This window comes from Phoenix dactylifera, chromosome 18 (genome assembly GCF_009389715.1).
Source record: "Phoenix dactylifera cultivar Barhee BC4 chromosome 18, palm_55x_up_171113_PBpolish2nd_filt_p, whole genome shotgun sequence".
Classification (NCBI taxonomy): domain Eukaryota; kingdom Viridiplantae; phylum Streptophyta; class Magnoliopsida; order Arecales; family Arecaceae; genus Phoenix; species Phoenix dactylifera.
In genome coordinates, this window is record NC_052409.1 from 7,578,377 (window position 1) to 7,603,452 (window position 25,076).

The 25,076-nt window shown below is 38.9% G+C and overlaps 2 protein-coding genes across 2 annotated transcripts; one reads left to right on the plus strand and one right to left on the minus strand.

Annotated features, from left to right (window-relative positions):
* The first annotated feature begins 1,347 nt into the window (after window positions 1–1,347).
* Window positions 1,348–10,887, plus strand: LOC103707412 (transcription factor MYBS3-like). The gene is made up of 3 exons (XM_008791888.4): window positions 1,348–1,780; window positions 9,801–10,009; window positions 10,318–10,887. Exons 1-3 carry the CDS (start codon window positions 1,492–1,494, stop codon window positions 10,804–10,806), a joined length of 987 nt encoding a protein of 328 aa, XP_008790110.2. The 5' UTR covers window positions 1,348–1,491; the 3' UTR covers window positions 10,807–10,887.
* Window positions 10,888–18,822: 7,935 nt separating this feature from the next.
* Window positions 18,823–20,719, minus strand: LOC120104448 (benzyl alcohol O-benzoyltransferase-like). The gene is made up of 2 exons (XM_039115644.1): window positions 20,209–20,719; window positions 18,823–19,979 (listed from the first exon to the last, which is right to left on the minus strand). Exons 1-2 carry the CDS (start codon window positions 20,644–20,646, stop codon window positions 19,035–19,037), a joined length of 1,383 nt encoding a protein of 460 aa, XP_038971572.1. The 5' UTR covers window positions 20,647–20,719; the 3' UTR covers window positions 18,823–19,034.
* Window positions 20,720–25,076: the final 4,357 nt, after the last annotated feature.

The window sequence follows — 25,076 nt, forward strand, 5'->3', positions numbered from 1 at the left end:
TCCCCTCTAAAACTACTTTCTTAGTAATTCGCATTCCGTCTCCCCTCTCATCCTCTCCCTCACCTTCGGCCATGCGCCTGCCTCCTTTGCATTTCCTTTCCGCTCCGGTTACTCAATGAGGCATCAAGGTGGTCCAAGATTTTTGGAGCATTGCAAGTGTGCAATCATTATTATTTACTTGCACATACACAAAATCTATTGTTTATCACTTTGTGTTAGCCACATTAAATGACAATTACATCATATAAGATTATAAAATCGATGAAGTGATAAGGATCATATCTAATGCAGCAAATCACATAACACAGCAAATGAAGACAAGAAGATGAATAGTACAGAGAGAGATCCGAACTGATCTCTTATAAGAAATTATACTCTACATTGCATACACCATATGGTTATGCTTGTAGACCACAACCATTCATTTTTATAGTGGTGTATCGAGATGAGCGTTTGATGAATGGAGTAAATAAGAACAAGCAGCTATGATCGGTTGTGTACTGCTAAAGGTGCATGCAATGTAGGGTACAATTTTTTGATCTCTTATTTCATCGTTTTACTCACATGGCACAACAAATCATCAGCACGTACGACGTAATTAAGGCAAGCCGTGCATGTGTAGTATTTTTCTTTTTAAAGCATTACAACCTTCTCAAATCTTTTCTCCATCACAAAAAAAATAAATATCACAACCTACTTAATGGTTGAAGTCACTTGCGACATGTCAAGTTAATATCGTAAAGTTCTAGTTCTAATCAAATTTCACGTGCACTTGACACACTGCTGGATATTTATATGAACCATATAATAATGTCGCCATTTATTTAAATTTCAATGTGGCGGTCCAAAAATTTTTAGAGGGTATTTACACATATGCAGCCTATGGATTGTCCTCTCATTGGCGTATTAAAATGGAAAAATATCACTTTCTAGGTGGATCCACATGCCACTTATCCACCATTGGACATATATATTAACCATATTAAGCAATAAATATATCAAACAACATTACAACGCTATATAATGAACTAAGTATAGCTAAATGTGAATAATAATAATAATAATATTCTAATCTAACTAATGTCAATCTTTGAGATATTTGTCATACTGTACGTTGCCATATTTGTACCCAATCGATCCTTTCTTTCCCAAGTCCTTGTGATTCATAGAAATCACAAATTCTCACACCAAATCTTTCCATAATCACCCCCAGCCAATCCGGATAAGATAATCTCAACCGCGACTGCATATACTCTGAGTATATGCTGCCACGTGGACGGTCGACGTGGACTGGCCATCCTCCCTCCCCCAGTCCCCTTACGTTAATATGCATATATTAGCAAGAATTATGGCTTCCTCGCCGAATTTTGCGGACGCCTTCCTTTGTTCACCGAATCCGACCCAAATTTAGGGCTTGCAGTATAAATTACCCCGGAGGATTAATTTAGGGCTCGCAGGATAAATTTAGCCCTAGAAATTCCCCCCCGGGCCATGGTCGGATCAGCCTCGGGGAGTGAGAGGGGGCGGGAGATGACGAGGAGGTGCTCGCACTGCGGCCACAACGGGCACAACTCGCGGACGTGCCCCAACCGCGGGGTGAAGCTCTTCGGCGTGCGCCTCACCGATGGGTCCATCCGGAAAAGCGCCAGCATGGGGAATCTCGCCCACTACGCCGGATCCGGCTCCGGGTCGCCGGCCGACGGCCCCCCCGCCGACCACGGGGCCGCCGACGGTTACGCCTCCGAGGATTTCATCCAGGGCGGGCGCGAGCGCAAGAAAGGTGACGCCTTTGTCTTTCATCGCTTGTTATATGTTAGTATTTGCTTAACTTCTTCAAGCTGTTAGAAAGATTGGATTTTTTTTTTGCTAGAGGATGTGTAGGAGTTAATCGTGGTATTGGTTATTTTTGGAAATGTTTGATCTTTTTGCTTTTGGGGTTTTTGATTTCTCTGGAAGATTGTGAATGGGAATATTTTTGAGCTGACAAGAGATGCTATGATGGCAGATAGTGATCTTTTAGTTAAACAACATGTCGTTTGTGGTTTGTTTGAACTTCGGTACTGTCCTTATGTAGTGATCTCTGGATGTGCTATTCTTGTTGGTTCCTGTACTGTATGCAGCTTATGCAAGTAGGGTCTGTATGGGTAGTAATTGGTAGTTCTGTTTCCGCACTCACTGACAAGTTGTAAATAGTTTAGGATGGGTCTACTGTTCGATTCGTGCACAGGTCGATGTGAGTAGGAGTTGCTTTTCTTGGAAAGCATCCGTCTTCAATTGAGGGGTGTGATCTTGCTTTAAGACCAAGTAGATCCTCTTCCTCAAATCAATTTTTAGGCATGCATGACCACAACAGTAATATGGCGAAAGAAAGATCGATTGTAAGGAGAATAGTGTACTAGCCAGGGAGGCGAACTATGATGATTTGCTGTTGACTTGGAGTGATTGGCAGTTTATCATTAAAGGTTCTTTTAGTTGGGTTTAATTTTCAAAGGAGCTTTAACTGGTATACTGCAAATTGAATAGTCTAGTTCGAACAGTCAGTCACTTCTTGTTCTCAAAAATCAGTCTTAATGTTTTGTATAATCTGCAATGACAAAAGAAGTTATATTTCCTTTTCTCTGCCCTGGAAGTCTGCTTGTATATCAAATGTAATAGGAAGTAATTAGTTAGGGGGGAAACCTAGTTGAAAGATTTTGATATAACTGAGCCATCTTGATACTAATCTGAATTCTTTGTCATTGAAACCTTTGTTGGGCAGATGAACCATTCTTCACAGTAAGGGCTTTTAATTTTCTCTCTCCATTTTGGCATGACTACCTTTCCAAGTTAAACTAGCAAATTAAATATTAAATTTCACCCCCTCATATTTTGGATATTGTTTATGGTTCACTTGAGCCCCCTCTCCTCTTGTTCTAATATAAAATCTTGCCATTTGTGTTAATGTGTCTTCACTTTGGTTGCATTGGAGTGTTGACACAGGGTATTAGTAAGCTAGTGGTAGGAATGGTGTTGGCACAGTGCAGGAAGAAGGTTATACGATTTGAATTTGAGTTTGACACGATAACTTCGGTGATGTTCTGTCATGGGATATTGAGCTGTGGACACAACATGTGATTCAATTTGTAGATAAAAATGTTCAAAATCATATGAAATTACGAAGTATTTTTTTTTAATGTAAGATTTATGAATAAAGGTTTAAGCACACAAATTTTATATACACATGTACATGCATAAAATGTCACTCATTCTGTTTTGTATGTTGGACTTGCTAGATTACTGTATTTGACTTAACTTAATAAGTTACTGTTGTTGGTAAACGGAAAACAGTTTAAACCAGTTTTTTGCATGCTTGATGTGTGCTAGACTTTTTTTTGGGGCGGACTATCATGTTAAATCATCTCTATTCTGGAGACCATGTTATTATTGTACTCATAGTATTTCAGCTTTGTGATGATCATTTCATTTATATGATAAGATTCCTAATTTAACCTATTTAGATGCTAATAGGAATAAAGAAGGAATGAAGAAGTTAAGAGAAGATTAATTTATTTGCTTTATATATATATACATGTCGATATATGTATATGCATATGTGTATGTAGTTTATAGTTTCAAAAAAACAGTTGCGTAAAGCAATTAAGAGTGAACTGGCTTCTGCAATCTTCGAACTATATTGAGTTATCTAGATGTGGTATCAGTTATTGTTTTAGATCTCTTTCTTCCAATCACCAGATAATTGCTAATTTATCAAGATGAAGGTATGTTTTCACTATTCTGTACAATAATCTGGGTTTGAAGTATAAAGTCCATGAAAGGTATCATAATTCTATGTTAATGTTTGAACCATTTTTCTGGTACCATAAGATTTATAACTTTTTTAGTCAATCCACTATTTTCCCTCTCCCACAATTGAGACAAATATGGTTCATTCTTCCTCATAATTCATTTCTATTATTTCTAGAAGTCCAGTAATATCTAATATGATTGAGTTTCTGTAGTGTGAATCCTCTATTTCCCTGACTGTATATTCATAAATGATAGATAATTCTTTTTTTTGCATATTATTCATCAAGGTATTTTGCAGTTGCATTGTTGGAATAGCTTGTCCACAGGATACAAGAGTACCTGACATGGAAGACTTGTGTTTGTTTGTGTATGAGAAGAACAATTTTGTGCGATTCATTGTGAATTTCTGCCATTACATTTGTTGGCATAGTTTCTCCTTAGGATAGAGGAAAATTGGAAGTTCTTAAAATGGAAGACTTGTACTTGAGTCTCTGTATGAAAAGAATGATGCTGTCCAATTCTTTTCATTATGAACCAATTTTGGGGTATTTGCTATTCCTCATAACCACAATGACCCCTGCCTATTGATGTAATATTGGAGAAGAGAAATTGGTGGAGCTTTCCTTCTGTTAGTTATTTAACTAATGGGCTCTCAATTGATGGTGCAGCGACTGGTGTAAAATTGAGATTTTCTTGGAAACCCAAATTTTCTTTTGTTGGTGATTTTGTGAAAGGTCATGGCATATGAGTATTACTGAAATTTGGGTGTTCACTCTCTGATCGAGCGCAGGGAGATACTATCGACCAGGCTAGCAGTCAGGTTTCTTCTGGAGCCGACGAGTTTATGGGGCGCTCTGATGAGGGCGAAGTATGGTGACCCAATAGCTCAGGACGCCATGCGCCCTGGATGAGGAGCATCTTTTATATGGCGGGAGATTTGTGCGCATGTCCCGAGGGTGTTATCAGAGACTAGATGGGAGATCGGGGATGGCCAGACAGTCAGAATTCTGGAGGATAGGTGGTTAGTTGAGGGCACACTGCAGGATTGGCCTACCATAGTTGATCACAGATGGTTGGAGGGTCGGAGGGTATGCGAGCTCATCGTCAGAGGAGAGCGCAAGTGGGACACGGATCTCGTTGGGCGCGTGTTCGGGGAGTAGTTGGCTGAGCGGGTTCTAGCTGTGCCCATCTCGGAGAGGGCGACAACTGACAGGAGAGTGTGGAGCATGTCTGGGTCGTCGATGGTGAGGTCCCGAGACCTCTCGGGGCTGGTCCCAGGTCTCTCGATCCGACAGATGGAGAGCAGATGGATCTGGAGGTTGCGCATTCATCATCGGATCACCTTATTCATCTGGAAAGTGGCTTGGGGATACTTGCCCACTAGAATTGTGTTGGGAAGGCGGGGTATGAGAGTCCCTGTAGACTATGTGTCTTGTCCGGAGGTGGAGGAGACCATTTTCCACGCCCTCATAGACTGCCCGCGGGCCAGATAGATATGGTGTTATGCTTCGGGTCAGCCAGATCAGTGGCAGAGGTGGTTGTCTATCGAGGAGTTTCTACGATTCCTGAAGGACTCAACACGGGGATCTGTGTTTGAGAGGGGGACATGTGCTGCCTCTGGCCTACCAGTGTTGGCTGGATAAGAATGCCCGAGTCTTCGAGGGAGTCAGCCCTCACCCAAGGGTGATAGTGGCTAGAGCCCTTATGCAGGCGGCTGAGATCACCGGCATTGCAGAGGTATCACCTGAGTTGGCTAGGAACATCTGGGGCCCTTATTCTGCTCACACAGGGTCCAGGACAGTTCTTGTCTCCTGGGTGCCCCACCCTTTGGTTTTCTCAAGGTGAACTTTAACGACAGTGTGGATAATTAGGGAAGATGCAGTGGCGTGGGGTTCGCTATCCGAGATCACAACGCCAGATTAGTTGCGGCAGGAGGCCGGCGGACTTTTAACTTGTCAGTAGTGTGTGCCGAGCTCAGAGCAACCTGGGAGGGCATCTTCTATGCGAGGCGGATACTGGGTGCGGATCGTATTATTCTTGAGGGCGACTCGGCCACAGTGGTTGAGTGGATTCGGGGACGGGGACGCACTGCTAAGGATCGGCCGCTGATTCTTGAGATTCGCAGGTTGATGAAGGAGTGCGACTCCCACCAGGCTTCACACATGTTCAGGGAGGCCAACGGGGCGGCCGACTGGGTAGCCTCCTATGCGGCCCACCACTATGGTAGTTTTGTTTGGATTGGGAGTGGGTCTGTTCCAGGACCATTACGTAGTATTTTATTTTCTGATTTTGTTGGCCGCATTCACACCCGCAGTATGTGAGCCGCCGTTGCACCAAAAAAAAAATTATTCCTTGTCTTTTTGGTTACTGGTAGAGGTGGGCCTTGGTGCAACGATAAGGTTGTTCTATGTGACCAGGGTGTGGTAGGTTCGAAGTATGGAAACAACCTAGCTGCATATGGAGGTAAGGTTTTGTACACCTGACCCTCCCTACACTCTATAGTAGCACAAGCCTCGTGCACAGGAACATCCTTGTTTTTTGTTTACTAGAACTTTTGTTTTTTCTTGGATGGTTTTTTACGATGATTAGAATATAATTATGGAGATGTTGGACATGGCATTGTTAAGGAAATAGACCTAGCAATTTCTACATATCTTGAATATAACCAAATCCAATTGGATATGGTGTAAAAGGGGTGGAATTTCTAAAATTTGTTGCTATCTATGTGATAACTGTATCAGAAATAATTACTAAATGTTTGACGGGAGGGTAATATGTTGACAAGATTATTGTAGGCACTTAATGATGGTATATGTTGAGAGCAATTACTATTTGAGTGTGATTTTGATTTTTTTTCTTCTTTTGAGGTGACTCATATTATCTGCATTCTATTACCATGATTCTGAAACATTTGTGGGATGTTGAGTCTAGGCTTATTTCTTTACATGTTAATTCTTGGTCGTGTTTCATACCATCTTATAATATGAAGGGTTGTTATATTATTTTTTTAATATTATTAACATTTTCCCTTATACTTTTTTCCCGTGATTCTTTATACATATTTGTGTATTCATTTTAATATTTGCAAAGAGATATATTGGTGTATGAGCTACAAATCCTTATATTGATTTGTGAAGTTTACATTGTATTGCATAAGCTGCTTCTTGGAATAAGTAAATTTATGTAAGTTGGTTTTTTCTGGTATAAGTATTTTTACAAAGTTATCTACCAAGAGGCAAAAAGTGACATCTTTGGTAGAGGGTCCAAATGCCTCCCACCTTCGTCCACAAGCCTACCAACCATCTTATCTTCTGCTAATAAACGAAGTATAATTGGTAGAACATGATTAGTAATGATTCTAGTTTGTCCTTGTGATCTTTTTTTTTTTCTTCTCTAGTATCTGTTTATAATAGGGAATGGTCATATATCATAACTAGTGCTTTAAATTAAGATTTAGGTTGTTCAGTTATAAAGACAATAGAAGATCGATATTCATTTATGTTCTTTGAATCAGTCTTCACTTGTTGAAACTATAATTAATATTACATTAACTTTTTGAAATGGATTTGAAACAACAAAATAATTGAAATGCAGAACATTAAGACATGTGCTATTTGGATGGTCATTGGAAGTTTTTTAGAAGGTTTGCTTAGGCAGTTATGGAAGTTTGGAATTGAAAGATGAAAAATTCCTAGATTACTTAATTTTTGAAGTTGGTGTCGTGAGACAATGAGATTTACAGGGAGGAGCTTGTGAACGAGAGATTATCATGGTCCGCCATACTAGTGCGCGCTACCCAATACTAGGATACCGTACCAGTAGTGAACTAATACTCTGTAAGGGTATAGGGTACCGGCTATGAGTACCAAAACTGGTACTATGAACTATGGAGACTATCAAGGTATAGGGTAGAGGATTGGACTCTGCAAATAAGGATAATTGTTATGGCAATCTATTTTTCAGAGTTGCACTAATGCTCTTTTTGTCACTTCTGTAATGCTTTGTGTGGATACAATGGAGAGGAGAAAAGAAGAGAAAATGGAAGAGAGAAGACAAAACAAAATAACCTTTTCTTCCCTTGTTTGGGGGAAAATAACTGTCCAGTTTTGGGTCAAAAAGAGGAATTAAAAAAAAGCTTATTTTGAGCATCTGGTTTCTTTTCCCTCCAAACCTTTGCGCTGTTGGAGGGAAAATATTTGTGGGTTTGGAGAGAAATTATTTGTCTCTGTCTTGTTTTCTCTTCACTTCGTCCCTTATTTTTCTGACCAAATGAGAGAAACTTGATTTCTCTGCTCACTCTCTTTTCTCCATTACTCTCAATACAAACAAGGTGTAAGAGTAGGCCATGTACTTGTAAATTCTATTTCTTAGCTAGACCTGTAGCTTTCAGCAACTTCTGCTAGAAGTAGGTGATCTAACACAAACAGTAGAAGTCGCTGATCTAACACAAATGATGTTCTTATTGATAACCTGCCACCAGCACCTATTTCTCCTCATTTTCTTCCTATTCTGTTTGTCGGTAGTAGAAATCGCTGCATAATGTGCACCTAGTCCAGGACCTTTTGCAAAACCCTGCTTCAACACTTGGTTCCTAATGTTTCTACCCTCATCATCATCTACTGTTTTGTTCATATTTGGTGAAAGTGAGACCTAGACTTTATTGGTTCAATTGTATATTATTTTATTAATTCGTTAGAATTACCATGTCTTGTATTTCTTTAGGATGCAGCAAGTAATGACTAGACTTCAGTAGCATGATTACGTTTACTGTTTCTGATAGCTATTTGGTAGGCAATTCTCTCTTCTTAATGAGGGAAAGCCCAACCAAGTTAAGGATAAAAAAAAATACAAGGTTGAAACCAGTAATGACTTGTCCTTTGAGTTACTTTGAAAATAAAGAACATGTTAATCATCCATAACATGTCTTAATCTATACTAAAACTAAATTTCCTCTTCAATAGAAATTTATTACTTGAAATTAATGTGTAATTTTTTTAATGCTTACTCTTTTGCTCTTTTATTTTAAATTGCAATACTGGCATGTAATGAACACTTTATTTTATAATACTTTTGCAATTTTATAAGTTGGCAGATGGAATGAGGGAGAGTTGGGGGATTTTGTTATATATTTGATTGATTTGCAACCTCTCCACCCCCACCCATGAGAGATTGATCTCATAAAACGTGAGGCAATTTGGGAGGTTGTAATCCTTTTAGATGAAAGTAGCTAGCATCTTCTACATGAGGTGGAACCCCCAAAGTATCCTTGGCCTCTCTCGCCCACACTGTTTTGAATGTGTTATAGAAGATGGTTGCTTGGTTAAAAAAAAATAAGTAGGATATTTCATTTTAAGTTTCCTAGCGGATGAGAAGGGGAGTATGTATATATCTTTTAAAAAGAAAAGGGAGGGAATTCCTCGAGAGGAGTGTTTGTATGTTGAGCATATGGTTTCGTATTAATCTTGGTTTGAGTCATTTAGAGGTGGTTTACATGTAGGTCACCTTTGCAAATTCCATGTTGGAGACATTTTTATCATGTTGGTGCCCATTAAGTATTCTCACCAAAGACAAATGCATTACATTTTTTTCTTCAATCACCTTACAATCTTTTTAAAATTTTTAATATATATATATATATATATATATATATATATACATATATATATCATGCATCTTATCTAAGGTGATATCATTTATTCTTTTGGTAAAAAGTTGATATCATTTATTTAGAATACATTTTGAGCATTATTAGTTGACTAAGTGTCAAATAAATGCTTTGTCACACACATTAAAGCATACTTTTGATGAGTTATATGATATAAGTGATGTGCACAAGCAGTGCGTTAACTTTTGGATTGCACTTGTTATGCTTGGGTAACATTTTTAAATTATTGAACTACAGAAATTGTTGATCTGTTTTGCAGCATGCTTTCATCTCACTGTAGCCTCATTTGTACATTCATTTGAACAAAATTGCTCATTTTCATATCTTTTGCACGATCTTGGATTTTCAGGAGTTCCATGGACTGAACATGAGCATAGAATGTTTTTACTTGGACTGCAAAAGTGTGGCAAAGGTGATTGGCGGGGGATATCTCGTGACTTTGTAGTAACAAGGACATCTACTCAAGTTGCCAGCCATGCTCAAAAATATTTTATCCGTCAAACCAATGCCAGTAGAAGAAAAAGGAGATCCAGCCTTTTTGATATGGTTCCCGATGAAGTTAGTTTCTCTCTCTCTCTCTCTCTCTCTCTCTCTCTCTCTCTCTCTGTGTGTGTGTGTGTGTGTTATTGTGGAAAAGTAATACGATATTTAGTCCTGTTTTCCTTTTCTTTGTGAACAAAGTATGGCCAGCACTCTATTTGTATGCTTTACCATATATGTGTGTGTGCTTTCTCATATGTGTGTGTATACGTGTATGTATGTACGTGCATGTACATTATGTATGCACACGTATGTGCGCACATATACCAGCCTGTGTATGAGTTCTTTTGCTGGCTTAATTAATGTTATGTGTTGTTATATCTCAGCCTGCCGATGGTCAGCTTTATCCCATGGTCTCCCATGAACCAGAGGCACAAAGCAACAACCCACTGCCAGCACCTCCAGCTCAGGATGAGGAATGGGAGTCCATGGATTCCAATTCCAATGATGGAGAGGGACCTGTTCCGAAGCCAGAAAGTTTGCCATGCAGTTATCCAGTTTTCTTTCCTACCTATTTCTCGCCAGTCTTTCCATTTCCCTTTCCATTTTGGCCAGGTTATGGAGCAGTAGATACTGTAGAAAAGAGGCATGAAATTGTTAAGCCAACAGCGATGTATTCAAAGGTTCCCATCAATGTGGATGAGCTTGTGGGCATGTCACAACTGAGCCTAGGAGAATCCAGTGGTGAGACAGGGTCTTCATCCTTGTCATTAAAACTGGTCGGCAGGTCAGATAGACAATCTGCTTTTCATGCTAAAGCCCCCACAAATGGTTCGATGGTGGATTCAAATACCAGTCCAATCCATGCAGTCTAGTAATCTGACAGAAAGGCTCGAAATCTGGAGCTGTGCCCACTGGTACAAAGTCTTGTTTATACAGGAATAATAAACTGCAAACTCAACTTATTTTCGAATTCTTAATAGTGACTGCAGTCTGTATTAGATTTTTAAGGAATGTCTTCTCAGCCTCTGTATGGTCATGTCCCTGATCCTATTATGCAAGATGGTTTAACTTATGTTTTGAGTTCTCTCTCTTTCCCCCCTTCTGCTCCATCGGTGGGATTAGATCTTATATTATTTGGCTTGCTTCTCTTTCAAATTCTATAACTATCATAAAAATGAAATAACGCATGTACCTCTGCTAAATTTATCATCTCATGAACTGATATTAATGTTAATTATCTCTGTAGTTAACTGAGCTTAACATTATCTTGATTTGCTAACTTTGTCCGCAGGCAGTTCTGAACGCTATTATCTGAGTGGTGGTTGAGCTTATGTCATCCTATATTCTTTCTTATCTTATATAAGCTTCTTCGGTTCCTTCAGGTTTTAGTCTGGCCGAACCAAGGTTCTAGGGAAGGGCACTACATAATATGTGCATATCTTGCCAGGTGTTCATCTAGGTTCAGTTTTTCAGGCCTTGTTCAATGTTCTGCAGGGGGCTTTTTCAATGCTCTGCTGGCTTTGATGCCTGTTGCATGTTAGCAATAGCTGAGCTCTCCCCTGTATAAAATGCTGCTGCTATTTCTTTTTTTTTCTGCCATTCATTCTAACCTTCTATTTGAGTTTCAACCTAGTGATTGCGAGGTTGGATCAACATTGGACATTAATAATAGCACCCGATTTTTTGCATGTTCTTCAGATTATCAACCTGACAACTATGTTTCGCAATTTTATGGCCTTTGGTAATGATTTTTTTTCTCCCATGTTGGCTTGGTTTATATACATATATACACACATGCAAACTTATGTATTTGTATGTATATGTACGTATGTATATATGTATATATATGTGTATATATGTGTATGTGTGTGTGTGTATATATGTGTGTGTATATATATATATATGTATATATAAGTGTATGTGTGTGTGTATATCCATGTATGTATATGTATGTATGTATAATACACAACATGCATTCAAAGAATGGTAACTTAAGAACACATTATGAATAAAAACAATTTGGTGTTCGCACCATGGTGAAGCAATGTGCATCCTAAATATTGTAAAACTGCTAAATAGACCGCGCATATCCATTTGACAAGGACAAGTTGAGATTCATCCAGAGAATATGTAAGCCATTCTTAAGTTGATGCAAATAATAGTTTAATTGCAGCAGAAATTATGATTGGTTCAGTTGCAAGTCCATTGAGTTCGGATTAGATTAATGTACATGAAATAGCAACCGTGGGACATATGCACATTTCTTGAATGTGGTCAAGCTATTGCCTGATTACTAAATATTCAGCTCTGTTTTAGTTTTGAACTGCTAAATTGGAAAACTTATATTTACCTGGTGACATGAATTCTAGATTATAAATAAGAAAGTAATCTAAGTCTAAAATGTGATACATAATTCTGCATTAATACCTACCTTAAAAAAGGACAAAGGGAGAACCCAAGTCCTCAAGATGGCAAAGCATGAACAGAGGCAAATAACAAGCCTACTTCAACCACATTGCTCTGCCCCTACTGATCTATTCTCTAAATGAAATATCCCACTTTAAACCCCAGGCAACCCAAAACCAACATCAGATGCACACATCAAAACCATGACCATGTATGTCTAAAGCTCGACTCACTCCACCATCGTCTCTGAGCTCCGTCGACATTACTGCATCGATCATTACATGTGCAACAAGCATTCGAACTCCTCCAATGACAAATAACGCATGTCGACCAAATCTATTAATCATCATCATTGCCATGATGATGGCACCAGTGATTTTGGATAAGTATCAACAGAATAATCCAGCATCTGCCTCCCTAAGCACTTCAAGTGCCACTGTATTTTATGTCAAAAAGGCCTACAAGAAGCTTAGGTCGCAAATGAGAATTATATCCAGACCTCTCAATTCTCATACTCACCAAAAGAGGCTTGCATCATGTAAGTAACAAAAGACACGCAAATCACAGACAATGTGATTATGTAACACAAAAATTTTTCTGACTAGTAGAAAACAGAAGGACTGAGCTCAACTCACAGACAAACTCAGTTGCCTTATTTAAACACAAGGCTAACACTGACATGGCATAAGGCATGCTTTAATTTGGAATAAGCTTCTCTCCATAGCGACTTCACAGAGGTGCAGACCTGCTCTAATCCTTGCGGATGATGAAACGAAGACCTTACCCCTTAAGCATGTACTCAAAGGCCTTGTCGATTTCAGAGAAAGGAACACTGTGGATGATAAACTTCTCCAATTCTAGCTCCTGCACCATTAAAGAATGCAAATATACTTGGTCATTTTTACTTAGCAGAGTAAAGCAATAGAACATTAAGCAAGACAAGTTAGAATAATTTGTTTACCTTGTTCATATACTTCTCAACAACTGAAGGAAGGTTAGAGCACGGTTTTGCAGTTCCCAAAACGGGTTCCCTTATGAGTCATCTCGTTGAGTTCATAGGGTGGGTTTTGAACTCGGTTTTCTTTGTGAGGCACCCCAACCCTGAGGCAGTCAACATTTTCAGATTGCTACCTTATACGAGCCTAGATTAATGGATGGAGTCCAAAATGCAAGCTTGTAAAGGGAGAAAGAAGTTACATCACAAACACATTTAAATGAAGATATCATGGCATTTACGTAGCCAGTGCATGCAGCGCTTCCATCAACTCCACCATCAGTCATCTCAGCAATCACCTGATAAATGTTCATTCTTTACAGCCTTGAGAACTGCATCAGGAAAGTTTGGCACGGGCTGGAGCCAACCTATGTGAGCATGGAAAGGATCAGCTTGGTGCCCGACATACGAAAATGGTATACAAATTCTATTTTAGATTATAGTTAATTATAGTATCTTGTCTAAAATGTGTTAAAGCTATACATTTTTGCACTAATTTGATGCATTAGATTAATACTAGCAAAATTTAAAATTTTGGTTTATAAACTTTTTAGTGGTGTGGATCATGATAGACAGTATAGATTGTCAATTACACATGCATATACATATATACATACATACATACATATCTAAATATATAGCATGCACATAAATTCATAGACAATCTTGGGCAACTTACATACATGCATGCATGCATATATTTACATATGATTTAGGAAAAGTCCTCGTCTAGAACATTTTGAATGCAAGCAGTCTATGATTTTGAAAAGTATTTTTAAACTATAAAATAAGTTGTGATGAACATGTGGACCATAATCCAAATCTATCTTCTTGGCTTTTCTTTTCATGTAAGATTTAAAATTTACCAATGAAATACAAATGAACTCCTGTTCATTAGTAGTAGAGAAGTCAAAATGCGTAACATTTTCTTTACTCATATGGCGACTTGCAAGCCAAATATTGTCGACATATCATACAATTGATGTTTAATTTATACTAATCAAAGGTAGATCCTGGGGTACATGCAAAAAACACTATTTATCGACAAAAGGTTGCTATTACTAAAATATCACGATTTTTTAATCGTTAAAAATATGTAATAAAAAATTGATTTTTGGATCATATGAAGCAATTTTCCTCTCGTAAGCTCTCGAACGTCCGGTGGGTTTTATGAACTTCTTCCAGATGCATTACTCGGACCAATTGCATGAATAAAGTCTCATACTAAAGTTTTACCATGTCCAGTTGATAGAAAAGCGCTATTGGTTTCAAACAAGCAAGGGTCAGTAATTAATATCCATGGTTCTTCACCAAAAAATATATTAAAGGGCTTTAATGCCTCATATCTTTGGGTTTTGTCTACACGAGTACAACCAAGGAAGGTCGTGATGCATTTAAACGCATGAGAAGGCCATAGTAACAGCCCTTGAAATCTCAGGCGCACATATATTAACGAATGAATCCTGTCAGCTGTTCCCAATTACCCTTATTATTTAATCAGATAAAGTAGCAACGTATTTGGTGCATAAACTGTTTTAGTTTTTTATAAGATAGGCTTCCATTGATTATGAGGTGATTTTATTTTGTTTGATTATGTAATAAGGGTTAAATTGTTGTCTGAATGAATATTTAAGGATCTCATAATTAATTTATGAATATATGACCCTACAGTAAAAGAGAGAAAGCCGACGCTAGAGAAAAGCGTCGGTAGGTTTTGCTCCCGCGCCAAATTTTACCGACGCTTTACGCACGCTTTTGAGAGCGTTAAGAGAAAACCTACCGGTGCTTAAAAGCGTCGGTAAAGACTAAACAAAGCTCCGGGATATATCCTTTCTTTTTGTAGTATGGTTAGTTTGGGCCTTATTATCTTAGCTATGTGGTATGGTGAGGATTGGTGTAGATCTGATTTGGTTAATAAATTCTATAATTGGTGGACCCATTAAATTACTAATTAGGCTACATTTTCACTCCATTCCTATATATATTTATCTCTAGAGAAATCCTAGGTACTAAAGTTTTTACATTCTGGTTAATTTCTAGTTCTTTGTTCATTTGGTAGCATAATCGCCTGACAAATGAGTTTTAATTTGTTAGTCTGCTGCAAAGTGATTGCATGCTGAACAGAGCCTTCAAAGTTAATTATATCCCCTACCATGCAACTCTGCCAACTCATGCACCGCAAAGTATTGTACTAGCATGAATAACTACCACATCATCTATTTTGGAGATGAATAGCTCTCATTTTATGACTTGTCATTGGAGATAGAGGAAAGTCGTGGAATAGAGTAATCTGTGGTGCAGGGTCATCTTTCAAAAGGCAACGGAGAAATTTATTCTACAGGCAAATTACCCATCGTAGTGAAACCTAAGGCAACTACCAAGAGTTGTGCTTGGAACTACCACTAGAAAGGTAATTATCGTTAGAGATAATTACTGGAAAAGATGGTTACTATTGGGAGAAACCATCAATAATACGGATCGGATACTAACATATCCATATCCATGATGACTATAAACACGGATGCGCATGTTAGTCGGATGCAAAAATTTATATCCATATATATTTTAAACGGATACCGATAGAAATCGGATACCAAACATGCAAATATAAATAAGGATGTAAATCGAATAATTAAACTTTATGACCATAGAATCAAAGATATTACTAAATGGATGATAAATCAAGTTAATAGTATGTTAATATGATCATTTATTTGTTTTAAAAAAATATAAGTATCATATAAAATAATAAAGTTATAAATAGAACCTAATATTCGAAATGGATTGAATAATTATCTATTTATATTTATATTTGAATAACGTTATAAATACACAAAAGGAGGATTCACTTTTCTGTAGATTTCTCTAGCCGAGGGGGCTTCGACGCCTCTTGAAGTATCTTAGTCATAGTTTATGGTTTCTTACAGTTCAACTTTTATCCTTAGCTTTGTTTAGTTGACGTGAGTTGATGAAGTCTCTTAGCCGTAGTTTATAGTTTCTCACAGTTCAACTTTTCATCCTTAGCTTTCTTTAGTTGACGTGACTTGATGAAGTCTCTTAGTCGTTGTTTATAGTTTCTCTTGCGAATGAATGAATCATATATGGACGGTCTTCACAGATCGACCAACTGCATGCCCACCTCTTTTTGGCCGAACACTATCATGCCATTCGCAAGTCAGTCGCTGTGCACCCAATGGATTTATTGACTGTTGATTACGACTGGGGCTGCACTATCCATGGCTTCCACCCTTCAGTCTGACCACAGATGGTTGGCAAAGATAAGTCGTCGGCCAACAGCCCCGCGGCCAATCAGAGAGTAAATATTTTTTAAAATAATATTTTCTTGACTAATTTTTTTGGTGAGATATTGGCTTGTTACAAACGGCTCAAACTTAATTTCGATATTATATTCATATTTCTAACTACATCTAGATCTTCTACCCTACTTTGACAATTTACCAATTTTGATGTTTATATCTTTGATATGATTAGGGGTGGCAAAATATGACCCGACCCGTCAACCCGACCCGTGTTCGACCCGCCATAAACAGGTTTGGGTTTGGCCTAAACAGGTTCGGGTCGTAAACAGGTCGACCCGTTTAACCTGTTTATTAATTGGGTCGGATACAGGTTTTAGATGTCTGACCCGTTTAAACCGTTTAACCCGTTTAACTGTTGGGCAGGTTAAACAGGTCTAAACAGGTTAAACGGGTTAAACTGGTTAAACGGGTCTAAACAGGTTAAACGGGTCTAAACAGGTCTAAACAGGTCGGGTTGGGCAGGTTAAACAGGTTGGATTGGACAGATTAAACAGGTTTAAACAGGTTAAACGGGTCAGGTTGGGCAAACAGGTTAAACAGGTCGGGTCGGATTGGGTAAACAGGTTACCTGTTTATTAAACAGGTTAAACGGGTCGGGTCGGGTTACCTGTTTAATAAACAGGTCAGGTTCAGGTTTGTAATTCCTGACCCGTTTAATAAACAGGTCGGGTTCAGATTTATAGTTTTCTGACCCGACCTGTATTTGACCCGACCTGTTTATGCCTGACCCGACCCGATTGCCACCCCTAGATATGATCATATTATGCTCATTGGTACTTCTTATTATCCAAAATTACATCTAGAATAAAAATTTTCTATTTTCTATCTATTTGCAGCAAGTTTTAGCATAATTCAACGATCGCATGACAGTACAACCTGAAAAACACTACACTCCCTCAGTAGCCTCTAGATATCGTCTAGAAGTAGATGATTTGTCTCCCTCAGCCCCTCCTGTAGAATTCGCTCAATCACCTCCGTTGAGTCTCCCTCAAGGATGATACTCCCAGCCTCTAACACACCCCTTGCATAAGAGATTTTCTCCCACGCGACCCTAAGTTTCGCCCTAGGAACTGATATCTCAAAGGTACGCCGCCCCCCGCTGCAATCAACCTGGAATCGTGATCCTTGATCGCAAATGCAACTCCAGTGCAACCTACGTCATCGAGCAGACTACTATCAAAGTTCACCTTTAAATGGCCAGAAAGTGGGGACTCCCAAACAGCAAGGACATACATGGGCGTTGTAGCAGCAGAGAGGGAGACCAAAATATCCTTAGCCATCCCAGATGAAACAGCCATAGCAGCCTCAGTGATTTCAGCGATCTAACGGATACCTCTATCCACCACTGATCTAAGGGGAGCCCTTCTATCCTCGAAGACCTTGTCGTTTATGTCTAATCAGATATGATAAGCCAGATAGGCACCAACAACACCCCATCTAGCAGCACTCAGTGACCGTATGACAGACCTCATATGCCGAAGTAAATCCTCTGCAGACTCAATGAACCTTGGCAGGGGAAATGATGCCCGGTTCTAGATCTGTGCGGCTCGTGGGCACTCTAACAGAGCATGACCGACAGTCTCCACCACCTCCAAATAGTTCACACATGACGGGGACTTGTCTTCATCTATTAATATATTGTAAAATTATAATCTCAAGCTGATCCAACGATCATGCCTAAAAGATGATCTACATTGTATCAAAAAGAAAGCTTTATGGTCCTCTGGGTCCATCAAATTTGTCTCCAATTCATAAACAAAACTAAGTTATATCATGATAATGATATAGGTGCTTTTGGAAACAAAAATATGCACATAATTAATCTAAATCTTCTGTTATGCGTCTTTCCACATCCGATGAGATCTCTCTAATTAATGCCCCAGATGTATAATTTCTCTTTGACAAACTTATTTCTCCTCTACTTCTTTCCTTTCTAACAACTTCATCCTCTCCAATCTTAATTTATCTCCCATTTTAAGTTTTATTTTATATCTTATTTATATTTGATATTATTTATTATTTATTTATTTTTACTATGATGCGAGCATGCCCAAAAAATCAAAGGTTTTCCGATTTCGAGTTGAAGCCTAATCTTAAATATGCAAGCACGTACAGATGGTGTAGAACAACTCTTTTGCTAACTATTACATTGTCAAATAATCACTAAGTTTACGGAGGGAACCTCCATTAAAATATTACAACACCAAGAACAAATGGTTTTGTGTTTTCACTGGAAATGGTAGGAACGGTCGAACAAATCTAATTCTGCACATATCCAACTTTCAGATTAAACTCTATCGATACGTGGACTCAACGAACAAATAAACCTCACACCGATTCGAGAGACCTCGCGCGAAGGTCTCGTCGTTACATGGGATGGCTAATAATGGATGAATATATTATTAATATTGGTATTGTTGTGGTAAGGATCGAAGGCGGGCTCCTCCGTCAAGCTCTCCATCTCCATCTGGAACCTCTCCATGGCGGGTCCCGGCAGACACATGGGCACCAGGATGCCTTCCTCCCCCTTGTTCCTGTGCCAGGTGTAGAAGCTGGCCACACCGGGGACGGCCCCGACCCCAGCACTGGCGGGGCCGCCGTAGACCCCCTCCCCCCAGCCGAAATCCACCGCCTCGAAGCCGGCCCGGGTCACGTCCGACACGAGGTAGGTCCGAGCCATGGCGAAGTGCGGCCTCCCGCGGAGCACCATCAGGTCCGCCACCGACTGCATGTACTCGTCCGTGACGCTGGCCTTCGCCTTCCTCACCAGCTCCAGTGCGTACCCCAGCGGGCTGCGGCTCAGCCTGCCCGCCGCCGAAGAGGCCACCGGGAATGCGAGCGCGTTCCCGTAGTACCCGGACGGCAGGGGCGGGTTGCGCCGCCCGCGGGCGTTCACGACGAAGAGGACGCGGACCTCGTCGTCGGGGTCGTAACCGAGGGCGGCGGTGCGGCTCCGCCAGACGGACGCGGTGATCAGATCGAACCTGGAGCTGGTGGAGCGCAGGTGCGGCGGCGCGTGCTTCCTCATCGCGGAGATCTCCTTGGGGCCGAAGAAGAAGGAGCGGTTCACCATGTCGGCCGGGGGGGAGGTCGTCAGCACGTCCGTGCCGGCCAAGCACTCGTACTCCGGGTGGGCGTGGGTGATCCGAGGGGGGCTGCGGGCGTTGAGCAGCTCTCTCTCCCACACCGGCGTCAAGGTAGGGGCAGCTGCACCGCGTGCCATCTCCCCCAGGCCTGTGAGGAACTGCACCACCCCCGGCGCGTCCACGAACGTGTGGTTGATCCGCAGACCGAAGATGAAGCCTCCGCATTTGAGTCGCGTCACCTGATCACGCATAATTAATTTCAGGAAGAGTAGCAGCGACTATTTAGAGCTCGCTCATTGGTTTCATCATCATGGAGGAACTCAACACCCTATCATTATCATTTAATTTGTAGTCATCTGCACACTTAACACTAATGTACATACTTATATTACTTCTTGCATGAGCTTCCAGTGCGTTCAATCTTTTTATATCAACCTCGGCATGAGCTTCGAAGATTTAATCATGTACCTGAATAAAGAGCAAGGGGCGGTCGAGGATGCTTCCGAAGCTCTCCGTATCGTAGAGCAGCTCCTCTACGCAAGGAAAGGGTGGACTGGGTGCGTGGCCGAAGTCCTCGAGCCGGACGTCGGCGTCGGCCTCCACGAACACCACCCCTTCCCCGGTGCACTCCACCACGAGCTTCCTCCCGGGCCATTCCCGGAGCCGGCCAGCGATGGGATAGTAGTGCACGAGGACCTCCCCAAGGGCCTCCTTTATGACCGTTGCCGGGTCCCGGCCCTCCTTGGAGGGATCGTTGCGGTAGAAATGGATGCCAGAGCTGTAGAACCTCAGGCCTTCCTGGTCGTCGATGTCCGAGAGGGGTTTGAACTCGTGCGGTGTGGACTTCGCCGGTGCAACGAGCACGGGCTCCCTCCGGCACACCGTGAAGCTCAGAGAGGATGCCATAACGGGGTTGCTACCTTAATTAGGAGGGGTTTGGGCTTAACTGCTGACGCTGAGAAGTTTGATTGCCTGGAGGTGGGAGGTGATGCGTGCTCCGAATCTACTAACTGCTTGTATTTATGGAGAGGAATTGGCGTGGTCGGGTAGGTAGAGCCATGGCTATTTCGACTGTAATTTTGATACTATGGCTTGGGCGTCTGCATGGAAGATACGCGCTAAGAGCACCACGTCAATGTGTTCTGATTGCTTTATTCTAGCAAATTATCGACGTCCGACTCGGTCGGGATGCCGGACTTGCTTTTCTGACCCGACTGGATGGGAAAAAGATGGTCCACCCGCGTGCCCGACCTTTCGGCTTAGCCCGGTCATAACGGTTGGTAGTATTGGTCTCGTTACGTGAAACATGCCCACCGTTTTGAGGACATAATGATAAAGCGTAGGGTGTAATTTAAATTTCAAATCCAAGCCGTTACCGGATCTTTTGCTTGAACGGGTAGATAGTTGCGTAGTTACAATCTTTGGCAGAAACTTCTGCCGAGATTTCATCCTTTTAGTTTTTTTTTTAAAAGCCTTGTAGACCAGTTTTTTCAATATAAATAGAGGAGGTGACTGCACTCTTATTTGGCTGAGTACCTTCGAGAGAAAAGTATTGCCATCATTCGTCTCTCTTCTCTTACTCTGTTTCTTCTCTTCCTCTATCAATCCAAGGTGCTGTGAATTCATTTCTAACACATAAAAGACGCAAAAATTTTGAGAAGAATTTTCAGTAGGGTTTCGGACAATAATTATTAGGAAATTTTAAGAAACTATTGTAATGACACTGATATCTGTCTACCTATCTATCTTTATATATATATATATATATATATATATATATATATATATATATATATATATATATATATATATATATATATATATATATATATATATATAGTTTACACCTATTAAATCCATCACACAACAAATTTCTATAAAATGATCATCTCAATGTTTCACATCACTCCCTTTTGATCAAAATGTCCATGAATGCTGAGGACGGTGGGAGAGAATTCCGAGGGAACAGTTAGAATTCGGAGGTGGCCAACAAGACATTCAAATAGGTTAAAAGCAAAAGAGTTAATGTACCCAGCAAAGCTAATATTATATTAATAAAGTTATGTTACATGCATATTGTAGGTAAATAAATTTTATTATATGATGGTATAATTTGTCCGTGATTACATTGTATGGAGATCATGTAATAATAGAGATTAATACAGAGAGATATGATACTCCACTTTTCTTGTAATCTAAAATAGTTCACAACCTAAATAAATATATATTGGGCATATATATTTATATTATGGTTGTCACATGTTATACTACTATATGTGATAGGATGATGTGTTTCAATCATCAGAATAGAGATTCTTAGTAAATATGTGGGTATTTGTAAGATAACAAATACTAAACAAGACCAAATATTAGAACACTTTTGGACCATAGAATCTGTGAGAATGAAGGAGTAGTTCTAGTCACATATTCATAATTTCTTAACGATCCAAGAATGCTACATAATCTCATGTGGAGTTTGTGTAGCTTTGATATTATTAACCGTTGATATCTAGTAAAAGATTATACATATACGGACATGTTGGGTTGCATAAATAAAATATGGAGATTTGCGAAGAGTCATGAACATCCAAAAAGAGAATTCATCATTCCTTAAGAAGGAAAGAATATTCAAGACTGTGTTCCTTAGAATTGAATTTGAAACCCAACGGGTACAATTTTAAGATATTGTCTAATTCAAATTAAATAAAAGAACACACATGTGAATTACTAATAGACAGTCTTGTGGTGGTTCCATATCAATTCAGTAGTTCATGTGGAATATTAGTTGGTGAAGAAAATTATGTGGAAATATAATGTGACAAGAGATACTCGCTACATGTTTTATTCTTTGGGTGAGATTGTAGTTTGCAAATAGGCATAATTGCAGTTGCCAAACCAAATTAGATTTTGGCTTACTAGAGAAAAGAATATCCCTAATGGATCCCACGCAACATGCTCATCCTCTTACTAACTGGCATCCAAAAGGTCGTAATATGAAGAGTCATATTATGAATAATCTCTTACTATTCATTAGATGAATGTTACTAAATTTGATTAATTTTTCATTCATTACAATGGAGTGAATATGGTAGACTAAACATTAGTATATGAAGAGACATGAATAAGAGAGGTTTCATTATAATGAATGCCATTGAATAAGATTTCTATTATGAATAGTATCTTACTATTCATTAGATGAATGTTACTAAATTTGATTAATTTTTCATTCATTACAATGGAATGAATATGATAGACTAAATGCTAGCATATGAAGAGACATGAATAAGAGAGTTTTCATTATAATGAATGTCATTGAATGAGATTTCAATATACTTCCTCTATTAGAAAAAAGAAGAGAGAGAGCAAGTAGAGATGATATACGAGAAATTTTTCTCATGAATTAAAAGGGATAGCAAAAGTTGTAGAAGAGGCATTGCGTGTGAACTTAGGAGGACTTTGCATTGTGAAGTCTTTTGTGAGTAATATCATCACTAAGGTATGTCCTATGATCACATAAATCCATGTACATCAAACAATGATCTAGACTCCACCAAATTCTCATATTATGAATATGGATAAAATAAAATTATTTTGAGCAAGATTCAAAATTCTGCTGCAAACTATCAATGGTATCAGAACAAGGTTATTCGTGAATAATTTTTGAATTATTCGTTCGTTGATTTTTGTTGATATAATTAGATTAGACTCATTTATCATATGATATGTTTCTTTGAATGTTAAATTCATGCCTTGCTTTGTATATCTAATGTGATCTTATTTTATTTGATTTAATGAGATTGTGATTTAGAAATTCTTATAGTTTATATGTATTTGGAATACATTTTTGACTTGTGTAGCATTGCAAAATATGATTTTAAGAATTACACAAGTTTGGAGTTTTTTTTTTTTTATGGTGATGGATTTGTCTATAGGATAAACTAAACATCTATATCTAATTGTATGACAATTATATGTCCCCTTATTTTATTATATCAAGTATGGAGATCGAGATATAATCCTATGAAGATTTTCTCTAAAGGTCTTCCATTGTTGTTAAATAATTGTGATGATTTTAGAAATGAGTCGATGCTAAAATGATAAGACTTATTTCAAAGAATCATTGTTACTATTTATTTTATTGGATAATAAATATGTCAGGGCTAGTGTAAGCTGCAACTAAAATGGGGTTGCTACCAATAGTAATATGATATATTTAGACAAGGAGTTTGTACTTGAACAATGGGAGTGTGACAATCTAAAATGATAGTGGTCAACTCTGATTGGAGGCCAAATTATAACATGAGTCCTTTAATTGTTATTGGTAGATAAGTAGTATCTACTTCTTGTAAGAGATTTATATATCCTAAAATGGGTTATTGAGTTTTCTGAATGAAGTTCATGTTACTCACAATAATATTTTATAAAAATATTTTATGCATATGAGGGAATTATTGTTGTAAGAAATAGTGAGTGCACCATTAACATTAAAAATAAAAATCCCAATTTTAATGGTTATATGCATGTATATGTTGTAGAGTTAATTTTTCTTTTATCTTATTGCATTGTGATGTAGATATCATGTCCAACTATACTCCTTTAACAAAGATGTTGGATAACAATCGTTTGAATGGTTCAAACTATAGTGATTGGAAAAGAAATCTGAATATTGTACTTACTTCTGAAAAATTGAGTTATGTGTTGACTAATGATGTACTCAAAAAACCCGAAGATAATGCTTCCCAAGAAGCACTGGATGCTTATGAGTATTGAAAAGAATATGATTCTTTGGCAAAGTGTTACATTCTTGCTTCACTTGAAAATAAATTTCAAAAGCAGATTGAAACTTTGCCAACAGCTAAAGAAATGATGAAAAGCTTGAAAGAAATATTTGGGCAGCAGAATCGTTCTACAAGGCAAAGTGCTATGAAGTCACTTATGTCTACCAAGATGCTGGAAGGAACACTAGTTCATGATCATGTCATGAAGATGATAGTATACATTAATGAATTGGAATCCCTTGGTTCTGTTATGGACAATGAAACTAAGGTGGATGCCATTTTATCCTCACTATCTGAATCGTTCAATCAGTTTGTATTAAATTTCAATATGAATAATTTGGTGGTGAGTCTTCAAGAACTATGTAATATATTACAACGTGCGGAAGATTTGATGAAACAAAACAAACCAATCGTTATGGTATATGAAAGAGGACTGTCCTCTAACCTAAGTCCAAACATAAGAAGAAAAGAGACCTTAAGAAAGTCCAAGATGAACGTAGGAAGCGAGCGAAGAAGGACAAATCAAATGATGCTTACCATCATTGTGGTAAATATGGT